Source organism: Nicotiana sylvestris, chromosome 2 (genome assembly GCF_000393655.2).
Source record: "Nicotiana sylvestris chromosome 2, ASM39365v2, whole genome shotgun sequence".
NCBI lineage: Eukaryota > Viridiplantae > Streptophyta > Magnoliopsida > Solanales > Solanaceae > Nicotiana > Nicotiana sylvestris.
Window position 1 is genome coordinate 96,263,021 of NC_091058.1, and position 22,208 is coordinate 96,285,228.

The 22,208-nt window shown below is 42.2% G+C and overlaps 2 protein-coding genes across 2 annotated transcripts; both read left to right on the forward strand.

Moving 5' to 3' along the window:
- Positions 1-20,270: 20,270 nt before the first annotated feature.
- LOC138885276 (uncharacterized) lies at positions 20,271-21,593 on the forward strand. Its single transcript, XM_070166209.1, has 3 exons — positions 20,271-20,384; positions 20,785-21,480; positions 21,576-21,593. Exons 1-3 carry the CDS (start codon positions 20,271-20,273, stop codon positions 21,591-21,593), a joined length of 828 nt encoding a protein of 275 aa, XP_070022310.1.
- A 172-nt stretch (positions 21,594-21,765) lies between these two features.
- LOC138885277 (secreted RxLR effector protein 78-like) lies at positions 21,766-22,194 on the forward strand. The gene has a single exon (XM_070166210.1). It carries the CDS (start codon positions 21,766-21,768, stop codon positions 22,192-22,194), a length of 429 nt encoding a protein of 142 aa, XP_070022311.1.
- Positions 22,195-22,208: the final 14 nt, after the last annotated feature.

Here is a 22,208-nt window from a genome sequence, read left to right on the forward strand (position 1 = left end):
AGCACTCATCAAATGAATCCCTCACAACACTAAATTCATCCATGAACACCTCTAAAATGTCTTCCACCATATCGGTGAAAATGGCCATCATACACCACTGAAATATAGCCGATGCATTACACAATCCAAAAGGCATCCTAGAGAAGGCAAAAGTGCCATATAGACAAGTGAATGTGGTCTTCTCATAATCTTCCGGAGCAATCAAGATTTGGTTGTACCTAGAATACCCATTAAAGAAATAGTAGAAGGCACACCCAGCAAGTCGATCTAACATCTGATCAAGAAAAGGCAAAGGAAAGTGATCCTTGCGGGTCACTTTGTTCAACTTGCGGTAATCCATGCATACCCTCCAACCGGTGACGGTTCTGTTAGGAATCAACTCATTTTGTGAATTTGCAACCACGGTCATGCCACCCTTCTTCGGTACGCATTGCACCGGTGAAGTCCAAGAGCTATCAGAGATGGGGTACACAACCCCAGCATCCAACCACTTGATCACCTCCTTTTTTACAACTTCTTGCATTGCCTCGTTCAACCTCCTTTGATGCTCCAAGGAAGGTTTTGCATCATCTTCCAGAATAATCTTGTGGATACAGAATGCGGGGCTTATCCCCCGAATATCAGTTAAGTCCATCCAATTGCCTTTTTACGCTTTTGAAGCACCGTCAATGTGGCATCAACCTGCAGGTTAGTAAGACAAGAAGAAAGAATAACTGGCAAAGTAGAATTTGAGCCTAAGAACTCATACCTGAGGTGTGGAGGCAGTGGTTTCAACTCCAACACCGGAGGCTCCTCAGTTGAAGGTTTTGTTGGTGGAGTCTTTCTATTCTCGAGGTCAAAAGATAATTACCTAGGCTCATAAGAATAAGAGCTCATTCCATGTAAAGCATTCACGCACTCCACCTGGCTTGCATCCTCATTGACATCAAGATTTAATAGTACGGCCTCTAATGGGTCTTCCACATTGATCATTGCACTGGTGTCATCAATTATCATTGCTGTGACGAGGTCAACAAAAGAACACACCTCGGTACTATTGGGCTGTTTCATTGATTTGCACACATGAAAGACCACCTTTTTCATCACCCACCCGGAAGGTGAGTTCCCCTGCTTCCACGTCAACCAATGCCTTCCTCGTAGCTAGGAAAGGTCTTCCCAATATGATAGGAACTTCATAGTCCACCTCACAGTCCAAAATCACAAAGTCAGCTGGCAAGATAAATTTGTCCACCCGAACAAGCACATCATCAATAATACCCAATGGTCTCTTCATCGTTCTATCTGCAATTTGTAATCTCATGGAAGTCAGCCTCGGTTGCCCAATACCCAAAGTCTTGAAAATGGAATAGGGCATCAAATTGATACTAGCCCCCAAATCACATAGAGCTTTAGCAAAATCCGCACTCCCAATGGTGCAAGGAATGGTGAAAGCACCGGAATCTTCAAGCTTCGAGGCCATTGAATGCACTATATCACTAACTTGGTGAGTCATCTTTATAGTTTCATAATCCATAGAACGCTTCTTTGTGACCAAGTCTTTCATGAATTTTGCATAGCCCGGCATTTGTTCTAGAGCCTCCACCAAAGGCACAATGATGGATAAGCTCTTCATCATGTCAATGAACTTTTTAAACTGATTCTCATTTTTCTGCTTCGCGAGCCTTTGAGGATAATGTGGAGGTGGCCTTGGTAAAGGAGCCTTGGCTTTTGGCACAACTGGCTCCGGCATGTCTATTACATGTTCCTTAGACGGGTTCATATCATTTTGAGTTTCCACCTCGACATCTTGAATATCAATCCTCACTTCTTTATTCACATTTTTGTCAACCGCATCTTCAACTACCAAGATTTTCTTTTGTGTGGAGGCATTCACATCACCTCCTCTCCCACTTTTGTTGTAACCGCCATAACATGGTTATTCCCACCCTTCGGGTTCACTACCGTATCACTTGGTAGAGCACCCTTAGGGCGAGTATTTAAAGACTGTGAGATTTGGCCTAACTGCACCTCCAAGTTTCTGATAGAGGTATTGTGGGAAGCCAACTGCTCATCCGAGTTCGCATTCTTCTTCATCATCTGTTTGAACATCATTTTAATTCTACCCATATCATTGCTAGAAGAACTGAGACCTTGGGATGGAAATGAGGGTGGATTGTTCGGTTATTGGTACATTGGAGGCCTTTGAAAGCCTTGCCTCCGGTTTCTTTGGTTTCTGTTGTTCCATCCACCTTGATTGTTATTACCACCCCAATTGTTGTTATTACCATTCCAATTCCCTTGGTTGCTCTGATTGTTGTTATGATTGCCCCAATTGTTGTTTTAGTTGATGTTCCCCCAATTATCATTGTTTTGTTGTTGATTGCCACAATTGCCTTGAGGTCTCCATTGTTGTTGGTTGGAAGAGTTGCCCCATTGGCCTTGATAATTATTCACGTATTGAACCTCTTCACTTTGTTCATCATAACCATCATTTTGAAATCCATCACAGTCATCATCAAATTGCTTAGAATTCCCTTGGTTTTGTTGCCTTCTTTGCCTTTTTTTGTTGACAAGTATATTGACACCCTCCATGGCATTCACTTGGCGAGGATTTTGGACTTGTTGCAACTGTGCCTTTGCCAATTGGTTCATAGTAGTTGTCAGCTCAGCTATAGCTTGCCCGTGATCATGTAATTCCTTGTGTAAATTAGTGACTGTGGGATCACCTTGAGGCACATTGACTCTACTTTGCCATGCAGAAGAAGTGTCAGCCATCTTGTCAAGTATATCACATGCCTCATCATATGACAGCTTCATAAAATTGCCCTCGGCAAGTTGGTTCACTATGCATTGGTTTGTGGTGTTAATGCCCCGGTAGAAAGTTTGTTGGATCATAGCCTCGGTCATTTCATTGTTGGGGCGTTCTTTCACCATTGTTCTATAACGCTCCCAAATCTCATGCAAAGGTTCCGTGGGCTCTTTCTTGAAGGCCTATATCTCATCTCGCAATGCCGCCATATGCCCAGGTGAGAAAAATTTAGCAATGAACTTATCTGCCAACTCATCCCAAGTAGTGATGGAATGGTTGGAAAGTTGCTCGAGCCAATCCAATGCCTTCCCCCTAAGTGACAATGGGAAGAGTCTCAACCTAAGAGCATCCTCGGACACATTAGTCTGCTTGCTCCCCTAACATATATCCATGAACCCCTTGAGATGTTTGTAAGCATTTTGATTTGCAGCACCCGTGAAGTACCCGCGTTGCTCTAATAAGGTCAACATCACATTAGTTATTTGAAAATTGCCCGCCCGGATTCGGGGTGGGACAATATCACTTACATAGCCTTGGTTCGAAAGCACTCTAGGAGCCACTCTTGGAGGTGGCAGAGGAGGGTCTGGAATATTGTTATTATCATTCGCATTATCCTGGCGGCCTCTACGTTGTCCTTGAGGTACAAAAGGCACCTCATCATCTACCTCCTCCCCCACAATCACATTTCCAAGAGGGTCATTAGTGTTTTTCGCTGCCATTTGGTACCTGAGTTATGGCACAAACAAGTTAGTAACAAAGAAGGAAAGAAGAACAATACACAAAACTAACTAAATAGATAGTCAAAACCGTTAGCTCCCCGGCAACGGCACCAAAAAGTTGATCGAAGCCTACCCTGCACTACTATTAAGTATCAAGAGAGGGTCGAAGAGATTTTACCCGAATTAGGGTCGGGATCGATTTCCACAGAGAGCTAGAATTTGGAGTAGGGTATCTATCTAGTTTAGAGTTGCATATGTGTTCCAAATTGCACTTCTAATCATTTTTGGGGTTTTGGACTTACTTCTACTTTTATCAAACTATAATGGTAAATGAAACTAGATTAAGCTAAGAGTAAAACTAAAGAGGATTGTTCAAATGGTTTAAAAGGCTCTAGGGTAGTGACTTTCGCCTAAGTGGTCAATTGACGGGTAATTGAGTCTAGGACACGATTGACATAATTGGAGAGTATGATATAACCGTTGCACGATATTACCCACTCTACACCTCTCGGTGGTTTGAGTGATTTTGCCCGAATTGACTTTCTCAAGACCAATTGGGTATGGAAATTTGCACAAGCAATCAAGGTTCAAGTCGGGTATTACTCTCTCGAGGTTTAACCCTTTAATTGGGGCTATCAATCTCTTGAGTACGCCCCAATTCCTTGTTGGACCAATTTCGGAGACTTAGGCTCTCTTTCTCAAGAAGAGCTCAAGTCAACTAAACACAAACTAGTGTTTGCAACCACTTTTTCAGCAATTAACCATGAAATTGGCCTAAATATCAAACACCGATAGTCAATCTAGCCCTAAAATTCAAGACCCATCAATTACCCATACTAGTGTTGAGCCACAACCCTAGCTTATGGGTCTAGCTACTCATAATTAAAGAAGAAAAGCAAGAAATAGATGAAGAACAACTCATATTAATTAATTACTAAGATAAACAATAAGATTCAATGATGAAATGTAGATAAAATTGCCCAAAATGGCTAAAATATCCGAACCCACGAGCACAGCTATGTTCTAAAACTATATGATACCCTAAAAATGGAAAAAGAAACTATTTATACTAAGCTGAAAAATCTGGACAAAAATACTCCTGCGGGGCTAGTGTGGACCGCACAAAATGGTGTGCGGCCGCACTAAGGCTCTGAGCTTGACAATCTAGCTCTCTGAACTCGGGCACTGCGGATCGCAAAGAATGGACTGCGGCCGCGGAGGCTTCTAGTACGGTCCGTATAAAATGGAGCGCGGACCGCATTGGCTTGAATTCAAAATCTGGCAACTCTCTGATCCTCCTTACTGCGGACCGCACTAAATTGAGTGCGGCCGCATTGATTTTAGTGTGGACCGCACAGAATGGTGTGCGGCCGCATTGCCTTTGTGCCTGAATGTCATACTCTCTGAATCTCACAGTGTGGACCACACAGAATGGTGTGTGGCCGCACTGGCCTTGTTTTGCATGAGCTTTGTCTTGTCTTGATACTTGTGCAAGTTTCACTCTTTTTGAGCTGATATTTGTCTTCTTGTCACTTTGTTGATCATACCTACAATCAAGCACAACTTGTGAGCCTTTTGGGACTATTTTGTACGAATTTCTAATCAAAACATAAGCAAGAAGGAGTATAAAATGCATTAAAATCTCTAGTTATCAGTGGTTGCTATGGGCCTGAGGGTAAGTTTCTCCTCTTTATTTCTCTTTTGTGTTTCTTTTGTTTTTGGTGGCCTTGGCCTTTACCGACTCTTTTTTTTGGAGTTCAATCTTACATGCTGGAGATCGAAAGTTCTCGTAGGGCCGACACTCGGGCCAAGTTCTGATGATGCTGGAAAAGTATCGGTGCTACCGCAACAAGTGTTGTGAGATACATGAGTGGATCAAGGCGAGCGTCGGTAATCAATCTCTCGGAGAGGAGATGGAGAAAAGGGATCAGAAGATGATGCATTTGCAGGAACAGTGAGCTCGAGGAGCTAATTTGTGTAAAGGACGAGGAACTTGAGTTTGGAAAGGGGGTTGCCGCAGAGTGTGAGCATCTTCAGGCGAAGGTGTTGTCGTTGCAGTCCGAGCTCGATCAAAATACCGTCAGAGTTGAGGCTTTGAGTGCGGAATGGATGGGGAAATAATTCGGGTTGGAGAGGAAAGTGTCCGAATTGGAGAGAGCCGAGAGTGCTCGGGCGTCAGCTTCAGCAAGTGCAGCGGTGTTGGAGGACACTATCTGCATCCTCCAATCCGAGTAGGAATCTGAGAAGGCAATGGCCACACTAAGGGAGGCGAGGCTTGAAGAGCGCATTGTTGAAATTAACCAGGAAGCTTCAAACTTGGGGGATCGGGTCGCTATACTTGAGGCCGAAAAGGCATAATTGTTGGCCCAAGTGTAATCTGCCTCTGCTGTTGTTCCTTGCCATTTGCACGAGCTCTGAGTTCATGCCGAGGCCCAACGGGACATATATAAGAGTTTGTGGTAGGCAGGCAATATTTCTAAGACCGCTTATGAAGGAGCTCGGACGAAGGCACGAGAGGCTCATGAACTGCGGCTATGATCCTGCGATACCGGAGGCCGGCGAGGATGCTAATGCTGATGCTGAGGAGGAATTTCTTGGAGATAATGATGTGGAGAATGGCGATGATGACGCCGAGTGAAAAGTTGTTGCCATAGTCTATGTTTTTTTTTGTTTTGCTTTGTTTTTTTTTGTATTGGGCTGGTTTTGGCCAGGTGTAAGGTGCAGCCGTTACACAAGTGTAAATAAAAGGGTTGTTTCTTCGTTATACGTCCTTAGTATTTCTCTCCCTTCCCCTTGCTTTACACTTTTTGTTTTGGCGTAGATCTTCGGATTTTTGTATGGCGAATCCCTAATTTCTCGCTTAGGGAAACCGATTTTAACCGGACTGAGTAGGGTCTCGTCGTGTGAGTTCAAATGGAGTTCCTTCAGATTCGCATATTTGGGCGAGATTAGCTTTTGATTCGTCGCTTTAGGCGGAATCATATTTGATTCAAACGAGGTTAAATTCGGATTCATCATTTTGGACTAATTCAGTTTTGACTTTAATCATTCGAGGGGGATTGTACTCAGTTGTTGATTTTGGCAAAGTCGACCTTTTCATATATATTCAAGCGAGGTCGAACTTGGTACTTGGAGCAAAATCAATTTCTAACTTATTTGGACAAGTTTGAGAAACAACAAAAAAAAAGTTTTATTTGACGACGAACGATAGCCGCAAAGGCGTTATTTCGAGTAAGACCGGAATGTTAATCCGGGTAATTTGAGCGAGGTCGAGTTTTTCTTTTGGCGATGGCCCTTGGTCAAAGGGGTGTTATTTCGAGTTAAGCTCGAAATATTAACCCGTTGTGATTCGAGCGAGGTCGAATTCTTCTTTTGGCGATGGCCCTTGGCCGTTGGAGTGTTATTTTGAGCTAAGGTCGAAATATTAACCCGTTGTGATTCGAGCGAGGTCGAATTTTTCTTTTGGCGATGGCCCTTGGACGTATGAGTGTTATTTTGAGTTAAAGTCAAAATATTAACCCGTTGTGATTCGAGCGAGGTCAAATTCTTCTTTTGGATATGGCCTTTGGCCGTTGGGGTGTTATTTCGAGCTAAGGTCAAAATATTTACCCATTGTGATTCGAGCAAGATCGAATTCTTCTTTTGGCGATGACCCTTGGCCGTTGGGGTGTTATTTCGAGTTAAGGTCGAAATATTATCCCGTTGTGATTTGAGCGAGGTCGAATTCTTCTTTTGGCAATGGCCCTTGGCCGTTGTGGTGTTATTTCAAGCTAAGGTCGAAATATTAACCCGTTGTGATTCGAGCAAGGTTGAATTCTTCTTTTGGCGATGGCCCTTGGCCATTGGGGTGTTATTTCGAGCTAAGGTCAAAATATTAACCTGTTGTTTCATTGTCAAATTTTGGAGAATCACATGCCACCATATTGTCTGTGTATACGTCGGAGTGGGGAGTCCTAGTTTTGCTTAACTTCTGCATTTCCTGGGTTAGTCCCAGTTAGCTTAATTTTGCTTGCATTGGAGGAGACGATGCGTTTCCTAGGTAAGTCCTAGTTTTTTTGTTATTTTAATCTTCCTGCATTGGAGAATACGATGACAGGGAGTATAAAATGTTGTTGTTTCGCTCACTGGGGAGTGCTGTACATGTTCGTTTCATACATATATTGGAGAAGTTTCCATATATCTAGTCCCTTCATTGCCCGGTATGGGGAAGTGGTCAATAGGCAGGGTGATGAATCATACTTGAACTTCAAGACATCCCCTTCGTCACCCCATTAGAAACTTCCCCGATTGGGGCAAAACCCGGGTGAGGGAAAGAGAGTACGACTTGAGGTGTGTCCTCTTTCAAGAGTTGAGGTATTTGAGGTGGGCGGTATTTCAATTATTTGGTAGTAGTTTTCCTTCCATTGTTTCTAGTTGGAATGCTCCTTTGCTCGCTTGTCAGTGCGGGTGCTCGTGTTCCTGTTTAAACCAACAACAAAGGGTAAACCAAAATAAAAAATTTTGTACCTCGATCCAACGAGTCAGCGAAAGGGGGCGGCTTTGTAGCATTGCTTGCTCTGCCTGGTGTTTGAATGATTGATGGAATGGTGGTTTTAGATTTGGCGGTCGTGTTCAGCTCCATTTTTTAGCCTCGTTTGAGCTTTGTGCGGGTTGGGCTCGCCTCACTTTCTGCAGTGCTGAAATCGATTCCCGGTCCGATCTCATTCAATTCGTACCCACAATAAGGGATACATGTAATACTTCGTTCATGGACCATCCGATGTGTGGGGGAATGTGAAAGTAGGGCAGGATGTGCATATTCTTCCAAAGGACTATGCAGCAAGCTGTCGTCCTCTCATAAAGGGTGGGAATATGGGTTAATATACAAGGTTAATGTATCAAATGGGGATGTGGTCACGCCAGATGACCAGGATCCTATTTTGAACGTGCGCATGTCATGCTAAATCCATCGCTACTGGAGAGATGTGGGTTTCGTGTGGATATTGGTTATAACTTCTATTTTTATGTAGCAGCCTGATCTAAAGAAGGTAAATCTTAACCAAACATAATTAATGTCACGACCCTAAACCCGGACCCGATCATGATGACGCCTATCGTGAAACAAGGCCAGCCGACACAACTCCCCAATCCATTTAAACAGATATAATAATTCAATTTAAGTCATTAACATACTATAAATCCCAAAATAAAAGTGAGATAGAACATTTGCGGAAATAAACACAGCCCGACATCAGGGTGTCACCAGTCATGAGCATCTAACATAAGTCTAAGAGTTTAGAGAAAGGACTACACAGTCTATTACAGAATCCAGTACAAGGAAAAATAAAGATAAGAGGGAGAAACACCGAGCTGCGAACGTCGAGCAGCTACCTAGTGACCACCAAAATAGCCCGCTGGAAGCAGTCAACCCTCACTAGCAGGACCCGAGGCTTCTGTATCTGCACACCGGGTGCAGGGAGTAATGTGAGTACTCCAACTCAGTGATTAATAAAAATAAATGAAGGCTGAGCGATAAGAAAACACGTAAAACAAAGTAAAATGCTACAAAGAGATCGTGAAAAACCTTTGCAAAGCAATAAAACAATGAAATCTCATAAAACACCTTAGTTCAGTATAAGCTTCTTTAAAATATTTTTTAACAGTTAAACAAGTGAATGAGAAGCAGGAGAAAAGGTAAGCACATAAAATCAGCCTCTCGGGCAGAATATCAACAGAATCAGCCCCTCGGGCAATAACATGGAACAACATCAGCCCCTTGGGCTATATCACATATCACACTGGGTACCCGTGCTCACTGGGGGTGTACAGACTCCGGGAGGGGCCCCTTACGGCCCAAGCGCAATATCAAGCCATCTCGTGGCATAATCAATAGGCTCTCGGCCTCATATCAAGCCACCTTGCGGCGTCTCAGGCCCTCGGCCTCATAATCATGAATCAGCTCAATACCGCTGCGGCGCACAGCCCGATCCCATAATAACCTCACAACACAGGCCATCGGCCCTACTCAGTCAGAAATCTCTAAAAACCACTCGGGCATAGTAAAATATAAATGCTCAGCTCAAAATATCATTTAAGATGTCAAAATAGTATAAACATGGCTGAGTTATAAAAACAGTAGAATATAGCATGACTGAGTACAAGTATAAAGTTAAAAGAGTGAGGAATAGTAGTAAAAATCCCCTAAGAGTCCAAAACAGTTGGCACGAGGCCCAAATATGGCATTCAGTCCAAAACATGTTGATAGCAAACAGTTTTCAATCAATTACGCAGTAAAACAGTCATTCGGGATGGATTAAGTCACAATCCTCAACAGTGTAAGGCTCCACGCTCGTCATCTAGCGTGTGTGTCACCTCAATATAGCACGATGATGTGAAATCTGGGGTTTCATACCCTCAGGACCACATTTACAATCATTACTCACCTCTATCCGGTCCAAACTCTAGCCTGCGATGCTCTTGCCTCTCGAATCGGCCTCCGGATGCTCCAAATCTAACCAAAATCAATGCAAAACTATCAAACTATGCTAAGGGAACAAAGCCCACTCAAAAGAAATCAAATTACAACACAAATTCCGAAATTGGCCAAACCCGACCCCTGGGCCCACGTCTCGGAATCCGATAAAAATTACATCAATAGACTTCTTATCACTCCCCGAGTTCATTCATATCAAAAATACCAAAATCCAACCACAAACGACCCTTCAAATCCCAAATTCTAGGTCTCCAATTACAAGCCCTAGTTCTTCAATATTTTGGCTTAAATTCTACAAATTCCATGATTAATTAGGTAGAAATCACATTAGGATTGAGTATTAGGTCCTTAAATCTTACCTCCAAGTGTTTCTCATTGATTCCCTCTTCAATCCCCTTCAAAATCACCAAATAAATGGAGGAACGTAGACCCAAAATCGCGGAAATGGGTCTTTTAAACATTCTGCCCAGCACTTAAAAATCCTTCATTGTGAACGCGGTCAATGCCTCGCGTTTGCGAAGCACAACCTGGCATTGACCACTTATTCCTTCTTCGCGAACGCGATGCCCTCTACGCGAACACGAAGACTCAGCTTCACACACCATCACGAACGCGGCTTCCCTCTCGCGAACACGCAACTCTCTGGCCCCAACCCTTCGCGAACGCGGGACCTCCATCGCGAACGCGAAGGCCAAACTTCTAGCCTCTCATCATAACCCTTCGCGAACGTGAGGGCCCACTCGCGAATGCGAAGGCCAAAGGTCTGCAACACTCACAGCAGATTTTCTGCAATTTTTCTCAACTTGAAACGATCCGTTTAACCACCCAAACTCACCCGAGGCCTTCGGGACCTCAACCAAATACAACATGTCCATAACCTCATTCAAACTTGTTCCAACCTTCGAAACGCTCATAACAATATCAAAATACCAAATTTGCATCGGATTCAAGCCTAAGAATTCCAAAATCTTCCAAATTCCGCTTTCGATCAAAAAGTCTATCAAAACACGTCTGAATGACCTGAAATTTTGCACACACATCCCAAATAACACAACAAACCTACTGCAACTCCCGAAATTTTATTCCGACCCCTATATCAAAATCTCACCTATCAACCGGAAAACGCCAAAATCCCATTTTTGCCAATTCAAGCCTAGACCTACTACGTACCTCCAAAACACATTCCGATCACGCTTCTAAGTCCCAAATCACCTCCCGAAGCTATCCGAACCATCAGAATTCACATTCGAGCCCTTTTTCACATAAGTCAATATCCAGTTGACTTTTCCAACTTAAGCTTCCTCAAAAGAGACTATATGTCTTAAACCTTACCAAAACCTCTCCGAACCCGAGCCAACCAACCCGATAACACATAATACGGCTGAACAAGATAATAAGAAGCATAAATGGGGGAAACAGAGCGAAAACTCATGAAACGACCGGCCGGGTCGTTACAATTAATTTCAGACCCAAGTATATAAAGTGCGAAATAAAGAAGAATAGGTATGTATAAGATTTATTAATGTGACAATCATACATCAAACATGAGAAATGAGCTTACATCCAGAGCAGAGATGCATCATGAACAAGGGAGCAAAGAAGGGGAAGAGAAGTAGTTGTTGATGAACAAGGGTTCCTCTTTTTTCCTATGTTGTGGTTGCTCTCTTCCAAAAGAATCCTCCTCCTCTAATCTCTCTCTGCCCATATATATAGTTCATTTCCCTTTTTATCCAATGGTCTTTGACCGGCGTGCTTTTTTACGACTGTACCTTTCGTCGTTGCTCGAACACAGTGCTTGCTCTATGATATACGCTTTTCGACGATTTGACCCTGACGATGACCGAGGTGCTCTTTGCTATCTCGCCTCCTGGGCACAATTACAGCTTGGTCGACCTCAAGTTTTGTGGAAATTAATAGCAAGAATCGGTATTTCCTGTTGTTAGCAGTGATAATCAGATCAAGTATTGCACGTTTACCATCTTTAGCAACAACAGAGATAGTCCTAAATAAGCTGCCTGCTGCATAACGGCAAAAATATAAAAAGAAAAAGGAATGGCTTAGGTTATAATAATTTAAACGATGACATACAGTCCGACCTCTCTATAACAGCAATCCTAGATAACAATATTTCACTATAAAAGCTAAACTTTTTCGGAACCAAATTTCAAGTTATGTTATAATATATGTTCTTTATAGCAGCACTTTGCTATAACATCTAAAAATATTCGGAACAAACGAGACTATTTAAGTATAGGTCTTAGTTAATTTACATGCAATAATGCCACTTAATAGTGAGCATAGCGTTCTTGGTTGATAGCACTGTGTCCCTCCCCTTGAAATTAATAGCAAGCAGATTTTTTCTGCTGTCCGCCTCGTCTAGAAAACTTTATGTAAAAGTAAATACAAACTTTTCTATTTGCTCCTTTTTTTTGTTTCTTTCAGCTACAATCCAGATAATGATAACCTTAGTTGGCATGCACTATCAGCAGTAGAAAATCTTCTCCTAACACGTACAATCGACACATCCCGAAATATCCTGAGGCTCTATTTTGGGATTTAATTGCTGTACTGCTATAGTGTTTATAATTTTATTCAGATATGGAAACATGCAATACCTAAACAACAAAGTGCAGTTCATAAAGTCTATGTTGAATTATCTGTACAATGCCAATCGATGGATCGAGGAAATGGCTGATTACAATGCCCAAGCGCTTTAATTTTTCGGATTCCGTCTGGCATAAATTGTGAATTTTCTTTTCAAGAAATTTCAGTGCTAATAGCAAATTGGACAGTCTACGAGACAAAAAGTCTTGTCCAAGATGTATAAATATGTAGAATGTTTTGTACTTGGATACAACAAACTTGAGGTAAAAAAATTGTCCTTTCTTATTTAGCAAAGCTTTTAAAACTACAGCAGTGGCACTGGGGCGAGTCCAGAGCCTAAATGTTATTGATTTTGACTCAAAATAAGTTTTTAATGCTTAAAAAAAAGTTATATTTCTATATATAACACGGTTTTATATCGCACTATAGTTTAACGGTATTTTGACTATTAAAGTATAACGCGGTATAAAACAGCGTTATATATGTATAACGCATGAATAAACAGCACTATGCTGACCTGATGTGACGAATATGTATAGCGCATTATATAACCGCGCTATATATATAACGTAGTTATGTACCGCGATATACCTATTTGTGGGCCCACCAATAAGTCTCATGTGCTTAACTGACATAACAATAATTCAAATAGGTATATCGCTCTTTAAAAGAGCGCTATACATCAAAAAATTCAGCCCCCGAGCTAGGCATTGTCTTATTTAAATGCGTTAGTATTTTATGAAAACTCATTCAAAAAATATTCAAACTCCCGTTCAAACTTTCTTCTTGTTATCAAGCATTTTTTATAATGTCTGAAGAGCGAAAAATAAGAGTTTCATTATATTGGGGGAGTGAGGTTGTAGTAGAGAATAACTCTGTAAAGTATAGTTTATCTCCACAATGTCATGTTAAATTGCCGTTTACAATGGAGTACAATACATTGATATCGTTGTTATATAAAAAAAAATGAGTGTGAGGAAACGTTCGGTGAACCTTAAAGTAACCAGTAGATATCCGTATTCTGTGACTTCGCAGGGGTTTGCTTGTTATTCTGAGTTTAACATCAAAGATGATGAAACTCTGAGAGATTTTTTGCGGACTCCGGATGAATACAGGGAATTTATTGTGATAAAATTGTTGGAAATGTACGTCAAGGCTGAAGACTTTCGCAATAATGAAATTGTGCAAAGCAATATGAAGATTGAAATTTCATAACATAGTACTTCAAGAAAAAAAAGGCACAACAACCATAACTAAAGCAACATACATGAAATAAAAGATAATACAAGGATAAATTAAGACAAACACATCCTAGTACCAAGTAAAAAACGGATAACTACAAACAGAATATCCGTCTCCCTTCACATCCACATTGAAGATAGCACGTAGTGGTGAAACATCAACCAATGTAAATTTGACGACGAAACCTCGACTGATAAAATTCTCCAACATAAAAAGTTTCCAGCCTACCTTGAACCTTCTTTGATCACCAACACTCATATTTACATACCACTCTTTGCCACGATGGTAAAGATACGCGTGTTCTAATGTTGGAGGAAGATGCTTGCAGATTTTTCTTGGAATATACTTTTAAAAAAAAAGCATTACTATTAAGTTACGAAAAATATGAAACTGAATAAAGATATACAAAACTGATGTATATATATTTTCTGGAGTTAAGGTATAACAAACAAAAGTATTTTATGTTAAAGAAATAAAGTTTAATGGACATAATAATCTACCAAATCGTTGTCGTCGACGCATGAATCAGTCACAACCACTTCAAATGTTGGAGGATTCTCTTCTTTATTATCACTACTAGTAGAAGAGTAAGCATCACTGCTAGTAGATAAGTAAGATGGGGCTTGTTTGGTAGAGGAAGAGTCATCCATAGTTTAGGGTTTGAATTTGTGAGTGTGTTTTATGTTTTGAGTATGTGACTATATATATAGGGACACGCATCGCATATCGCAGTTAAATACTACGTTTTGTGTGATTACATATAGCACGGTTGAATACTACATTTTGTGTTTTTTCTTGTTGGTCTGAAAAGCTGACCGATTGCGAAAAAGCTATTTCATTTCAGAAAAAAGTCAATATGTATAGCGCAGTTAAATACTATGTTTTGTGTGTTGCCTTGTCGGTCTGAAAAGTTGACCGACTGCGAAAAAGTTGTTTTGTTTCAGAAAAAGTCAATATGTATAGCGCGGTTAAATACTACGTTTTGTGTATTGTTTTGTCATTTTGAAAAGCTGACTGACTGCGAAAAAGATTTTTTGTATCAGAAAGAATCTTTAACATGCCAAGCATATTGCAGTTAAATACTACATTTTGCGTGAATATATATAGCGCAGTTAAGTACTACGTTTTCTGTATTGCCTTGCCTATAAATAACTAGCGCATTCTAGTTATTTTCTGTGCTTAACAATAACCAATAGCAAATATTTTCATAAAAGCAAGATTGTTTTTATGCTTTAACAAATGTCTGAACCCCTTTATGTACCAAGGTAAGAGTGCGGCAAAAAATGCATGATGAACAACTGTTGAGATGATGGTGAAGCTGGACGCCGCTACTGGATGTGTATGAACAAGGTTTATAGGATTCCCTACATACCTGTTTAAAATTTTAAGGTATGGATTGATGAACCCTTTCAGCAGGAATACTACAAAGAAAAGTTAAAGTATTTTCATTATTTGACTAGAAAACAATGGGAATATGAACGACAATACAAACAAGAAGTTGCGGAGTTGAAGGAGAAACTCAAAGATGTGGAAGAAGAAAAAAATAAGATGGAAGAAAAATTTAAATGGTTGGAGCAGAGAATACTAGGCGGTGGTGACGAAACAATGACATGTACGTGTTGAGCGTAGTAGTATATCTTTATGTTTTCTGTGTCATGTGTTTTCATTAGTTGTACTGAATTTAAGTTATGTTAAGTTTCTATGTTCGTGTTTGTGTTGTAGTGTTAAAATAAAGAAGAAACGGAGTAATAAAAATATAATGCGCATATTATGTAAGCATAAAAAATTGTTGTTGTTATTTACATAAAATACAAAAAAAAGAAAATCGATGAGTTCCACAACCCTTATGCTTCAATGCAGCCGCTGGCCTGAGGCGCATCCCCTCCCGCACGGATACACTATCAGGATCATCATCATTACGTCGCCTCTTTATATGAGGATGCGCTACAGCATGATCGTCAGTTGGATTGGCAGGGTCGGTAGAAGGGGTCATCGGTCCATCAGCAACCTACAAAAAAATAAGTAAGCTTAGTATATGAAAATGTATATTAGTAATGTACACGTTAACTCAAAAATATTTTCTTACTATGGTCTCGTCGGGCTCCTGAATATAAGCATCCGTAGTGTCCTTAGTATTGCACAAAGTGGCCTCCGTGACGGGCTGGGATGAAGCCTTAATAAGAAAATTAAAAATTAATTTATGGCAAATCAATAAGAAAAAAAATAAATTAAAATTTAATAGTAATACAAACATACCTACGCCTGTGATAGATCCAAAGCACCCGACGACGATGAGCCAAAACTCAACATGCGCCCACCATCCACGTCTCGGGTCAGTCGATCCTCATCTGCGGTCAATGGGCCTGAAAAAAACTGCTCCTAATCTCCAGTGAAGCTCGTGCCCGTAAACAACATTGGATCTTCGGGGTCATCTGCGATGCTAGCAGCGACAGCTGAAGGCTGTACGATGGCATGCTGCTGGGATGCTCATCTGGCTGAGGAATGTAACCCGGCAGATCAGCTCCAACCTCCTCATCAGATGCCTCAACAGGTGCCTTAATGCCCCATTGTTGGGGACCACCTCCTCGCCGGCCCCCACGACCTCGTGGGGCACCCCCTGCCTTGTGGGGCACCCCTTGCCTCGTGGGGCACCCCTGCCTCATGGGACAGCTCTACCTCGTCCTCGTCCCCTCGGGCGTGCGACAGGCCTACCCCGATGGTAGTGCTCTGGCGCCACATAACTAGGGTCGTGATCTAAGCGCTCGCCCTCTCTAGCTCGTTTCAGTGTCCGGGCAGCTAGCTCTGTCACCTGTCGGCCATACTCCTACAAAGCGACCACAGGATCGCTGGCAAGCTGCTGCATCTGCAGTCCCAACTGGTGGAATAAATGTAAACCAATAGCCTGCATAACATGTAAAATATAAATTACAGAACGTTATATCACAGTTATAAGTAAGAATACCAAATAACATAGCAGTGCTTCGTGCCTCCCAGCGTATGGAACGTACCGACCACCAGCTTGATGAATGGGATTCCCAACAAAAAGTCAGGTAACGCGGCGGTACCAGGACGTATAGAGCTGAATAGTCGTTGTCTGGATCTGTGAAGGTGGGGGCAGAATCAGGGCAGCTTGCTGGTCCCAAGTATGGACCTGCGCCTCTAGCCATGATACAAATGCGTCGTCCGCCCGGGAACGATCATCCCGTTGATAATGTGTAGCCTCCCATATAGGCCCCCTTGGTATATACTGCGGACGGCCAAACTGGCAAAGTACCTGCTCTGTGGCATGATGCTCCACAATATCGAGGCACATCAGCGGGACGGAAGTGCTCCAAATCAGTCGACCGACCGAGCAATAATCGGGCAGGACACCTATCAAGTCGTCGCTGTATGGCATCCAGATGAACTATCAAATAAGAATATAAAAGTAAGTATGCGCAATACAAGTGAATCTATACCAAGTAAGTTTAGGTACACATTTACCTGTGCTCCCTCCAGCATATCCAATACATCCCCGCAAAGGGGGAGATTATGATGAGCATTATAATCTTGTACATATCCACGACGGAGAACCCACCTCCTAGCTAGAGGAAACAATGGAGGTGGTACATCCGGAGGTAATGGTGGTAGAGGTGGCTCCAACTGCAGGAACCGCTCCCAGGCCCAAACCTAACATACAAAGTTGACGTAAAGTTTAAGATAAATTTTGACTAGATAGAATTGGAAGTAATGAACAGAGTAGTCGAATATATTGTCACCTATAGAAGCGGCATAAAACCACATATGTCGCCCTGGGTGCCCATGCTCGCCCGGCACAGATGCATTTACATGTAAGTGAGAACAGCATCACCCCAGCTGTACTGGGTAAATCATCTAGTAGCTGACGATGATTTAGAAATCGCAAACTCACTAGATTTTCCGAAGTGTTCGGGAACAAGACCCCCCCCCCCAAAAAAAAGAAGGATCAGCACCAACCTCGTATATCGGTGAATATGTAGATCATCTGTCTCGCCGATAATGTCGGGGTGCAAGATCTACAAATGTTGTCTAATAGCTGTCAAACTCATGCAACTGGCCCCTGAATGTACAGTCTCATCCTATGGCCTGAAACCAGTGAGCTGCTGCAACAAGTCCAAATACTACATGCGCGTCATATATCTCATACCTTGAGGCAGTGCAACGGTAGTCTATTAACAGGAATCTCATATAAAACCTCCACGTCCTGCAGTATGATGGTGGCCTCGCCAATGGGCAGGTGGAAAGTGTGCATCTCCAGTCGCCACCGCTCTATCAAGTCCATGATCAGAGACCAGTCGAGCTACAGCCGCCCAATCTCAAAAATCCTATAGAAACACGTATCCCGCAGGCGCTGGACTACACGGGGATGGAAATCTCTGTCCCTCGTAAAGTCCCACAAGTCTTCCACTCTCTTAGCGCGGAGAGGCTGGGCCAGTAGCTCTCCCTCCCATACGTAGGTGGACCTATGATCGCCCTGTAACACTAATAGCTCATCGGAGACAGGTCCAGGATACACAGGCGGCACGTCCATGTCGTCTACTGTAAATTATATAATATTAATTGTGTGTTTGTTTTATAAATTAAATAATTAATTTTTGTAAATTGTAATTGGACAGAGTATATACCTTTGGGCTCCAGGCTCGATATTTGAGGCCTAGTAGCACCAAGCTATCCTGAATTCTTATGTGTGTCAATTTCAATATTTTTCATAATTTTGTGTGTTTGTTTTATAAATTAAATAATTAATTTTTGTAAATTGTAATTGGATAGAGTATATACTATGGGTTCCAGGCTCGATATTTGAGGCCCAGTAGCACCAAGCTATTCTAAATTCTTATGTGTCTCAATTTTAATATTTTTCATAATTTTGTGTGTTTGTTTTATAAATTAAATAATTAATTTTTATAAATTATAATTGGACAGAGTATATACCTACGGGTTCCAGGCTCGATACTTGAGGCCCAATAGCACCAAGCTATCCTGAATTCTTATGTGTGTCAATTTCAATATTTTCATAATTTTGTGTGTTTGTTTTATAAATTAAATAATTAATTTTTTTAAATTGTAAAGTTACCAAGAAAAGGGAATCTTTAGCAGGTGCTACAGAAAAGGGATTCGATCCTTCAGTGAATTGAACTATTAGCTATATTTGATATTAATTAGTTGTAGAATCTGAATAGTGGATTATTTCAGTTGAAGAACATATAGAAAAAGGCATCAGTCACCGATCGGAGATTTTCTGTTCAGTCGCTTTATCCGCCATCGGAAAGGCATCGTCGGCGAGCATCACCTATCCATCATATTGTGATTCTTGATTGCAGAGACGTTATTACTCTATTGTCTATTCACTAATTCTTTGCAGGACCCATTCTTCAAGCTTTCCAGATAAATTAGAAGTATTTGACCGGAAACAAATCAAGATCCGATAGATTGAGAAAATCCTAGACGATCAAGACCCGATTCGACTGAGAAAATCAGTAAGAACAGTACTGTAGGATTTTCGATACACTTTGTGGGTTATTTTACCATGCGACGGAATCTGATTCTCACCGTCCTCGTCGTCTATCACTTCTCCTATTCTCTTTGTACTCTTCCTTTAGTATTTTCACCAATCCGGCACGTTTACCGGCAAGGAAGCTGCCGCCCTTACTCCATTACTGTTGAATTTTTTCTGTGATCTCAAAAGATATAAAACAAATTTTTTGCTTTAAGGGTAATTTGTAGAAGATATTGGTTTTCATTTCTGGGTTTTTTGCTACCCTATTCTCTTGGTTCCGTGGGTGTTTGCATATTTTGCAGGTATCATTTTTGGGAGGTGCAGCGCACAAGCAGTAAAGTAGAAGCTATACGCCAGTTTCCGCAGCATCGGGAGTATATCAATTCGAGAGTTCTAGGTTCTATTCATGGGAATTGGTACCTCTCGCCTCTTGTTTATTTGTCATCTGTGTTAATTACTTTATTAGCGTAGTATTTCCTACTAGTCTAGTCAGTTTAGTGGGCTTGTAGTTACTATTTGCTCCCTTTATTGTTTTGTGTGGTGTTTTTTCTCCGTTTCATTTTTAGACCTTCATAGGTATAGAGATTATGGTTTGTAATGACAGAGTAGGGTCATGTCCTCGGGGAGGTCGGGTGGTAGGGAGGGGGTAGGGCAAGGGTCGGGGGTGGGACGGGGCCCAAATAGGGTAAAGAGAACAAGGTAGCCTGTAGGTTGAGAGTTGGATTTTGGAATATAGGGACGTTGACGGGAAAGTCTATAGAGCTGGCGAAGATTCTCCAAAAGAGGAGGGTCAATATAGCGTGTGTGCAGGAGACTAGGTGGGTAGGAACGAAGGTGAGGAATGTAGACGGGTATAAATTGTAGTTCTCCGGAGTCGTGAAGGGCAAGAACGGAGTGGGCATTTCGGTGGACAGGGAGCTTAGAGAGCCGATGGTAGAGGTTAGACGGGTGAATAACAGATTGATAGCGATTAAGGTAGTAGTTGGAGGGAGCACTCTGAATGTCATTAGTGCTTACGCGCCGCAAACGGGCTTGGACGAGAAGGTAAAAAGGTGCTTTTGGGAGGCGCTGGATGAGGTGGTGCGAGGTATTCCGCCGACGGAGAAGCTATTCATATGAGGGGATTTCAATGGCCATATTGGATTGTCTGTTGGTGCCTATGGTGAGGTGCACGGCGGCTTCGGCTTTGGTGATAGGAACAAGGGTGGTACCTCACTGTTGGATTTCGCTAGAGTTTTTGAGTTGGTGATCGTGAACTATATGTTTCCAAAGAGGGAGGAATATTTGGTTACTTTCCGGAGTATGGTGGCTAAGACTCAAATTGACTATCTCCTCCTCAGGAGGTGTGATAGGGGGGTTGTGCGAGGATTGAAAGGTGATCCCGAGTGAGAACCTCGAAACTCAACATAGGCTCCTAGTGATAGATGTTAGTATTTTGATGAAGAGGTTTGTACGGGGTCCGTCGAGGATCAGGTGGGGAGCTTTGTCTAAGGATAATGCGCAAGAGTTCGAAGGGCGGCTGACAAATATAGGTGCCAGGAAGAGTAGTGGGGACGCTAGTGCTATGTGGACGGCGACGGCGGACTGTATAAGGGAGGCAGCAAGAGAGGTGTTGGGAGTTTCGAAAGTCTATTATGGGGGATATCGAGGCGACTGGTGGTGGAATGACATTGTCCAAGTTAAAGTGGAAGCCAAGAAAGTTGCGTACATTAAATTAGTAGAGAGCATCGACGAGGATCAGAGGAGTACGAACAGAGAAAAATATAAGGAGGCTAGGAAGGAGGCGAAAGTAGCGGTCACAGAGGCTAAGACTGCTGCTTTTGGTCGGCTTTATGAGGAACTTGGGGGGAAAGGTGGGGATAAGAAGTTTTTTTCATTGGCCAAAGCAAGAGAGAAGAAGGCTCGCGATCTGGATCAAGTGAGGTGCATCAAAGATGAGGACGGTCGAGTATTGATGGAAGAGGCCCAGATTAGGCAAAAATGGCAGTCGTACTTTCATAAACTTATAAATGAAGCAGGGGATAGAAACATCATATTAGGGCAATTGGGGCACTTCGAGAGTCACCGAGACTTTAGGTATTGTAGGCGCATTAAGGTTGAGGAGGTCGTGGGTGCAATGGGTAAGATGAGTCGGGGCAAAGTGACCTAACCTAACGAGATTCCAGTAGAGTTTTGGAGATATGCAGGTAGGGCAAGCTTGAAGTGGCTGACTGGGTTGTTTAATGTTATCTTCAGGACAAAGATGATGCATGATGTGTGGCGGTGGAGTACAATGGTTCCGGTGTACAAGAATAAATGGGATATCTAGAATTGTAACAACTATAGGGGCATCAAGTTACTAAGTCATACCATGAAAGTTTGGGAGAGGGTGGTGGAAGGAAGGATAAGGAGGGCGGTGTCTATATCAGAAAACCAGTTCGGGTTCATGCCGGGCCATTCTACTACGAAAGTTATCCACCTTATCAGGAGGTTGGTGGAACTATACAGGGATAGGAAGAGGGATTTGCATATGGTGTTTATTGATCTAGAGAAGTCATATGACAAGGTCCCTAGGGACGTCCTTTGGAGGTGTCTGGAGGTGAAAGGTGTGCTGGTGGCTTACATTAGGGCGATAAAGGATATGTATGATGGAGCTATGACTCGGGTTAGGACTGTGGGAGGTGACTCAGATCCTTTTTCGGTGGTTATAAGATTACAACAAGGATCTACGCTCAACCCGTTCTTATTTGCTCTAGCGATGGACGCACTGATACATCATATCCAAGGAAAGCTGCCATGGTGTATGTTGTTCGCTAATGTTATAGTTCTGATTGATAAGACACGAGGCGGTGTTAATGGGAGACTGGAGGTATAGAGGAAGTCTCTAGA

Coding starts and splice junctions, on each gene's coding strand:
- LOC138885277 (XM_070166210.1), top strand. CDS start 21,766: ATGCCGGGCCATTCTACTACGAAAGTTATCCACCTTATCAGGAGGTTG.
- LOC138885276 (XM_070166209.1), top strand. CDS start 20,271: ATGGTAGAGGTTAGACGGGTGAATAACAGATTGATAGCGATTAAGGTA. Junction 20,385..20,784: donor AAACGGGCTTGGACGAGAAG/GTAAAAAGGTGC, acceptor ATTTTGATGAAG/AGGTTTGTACGGGGTCCGTC.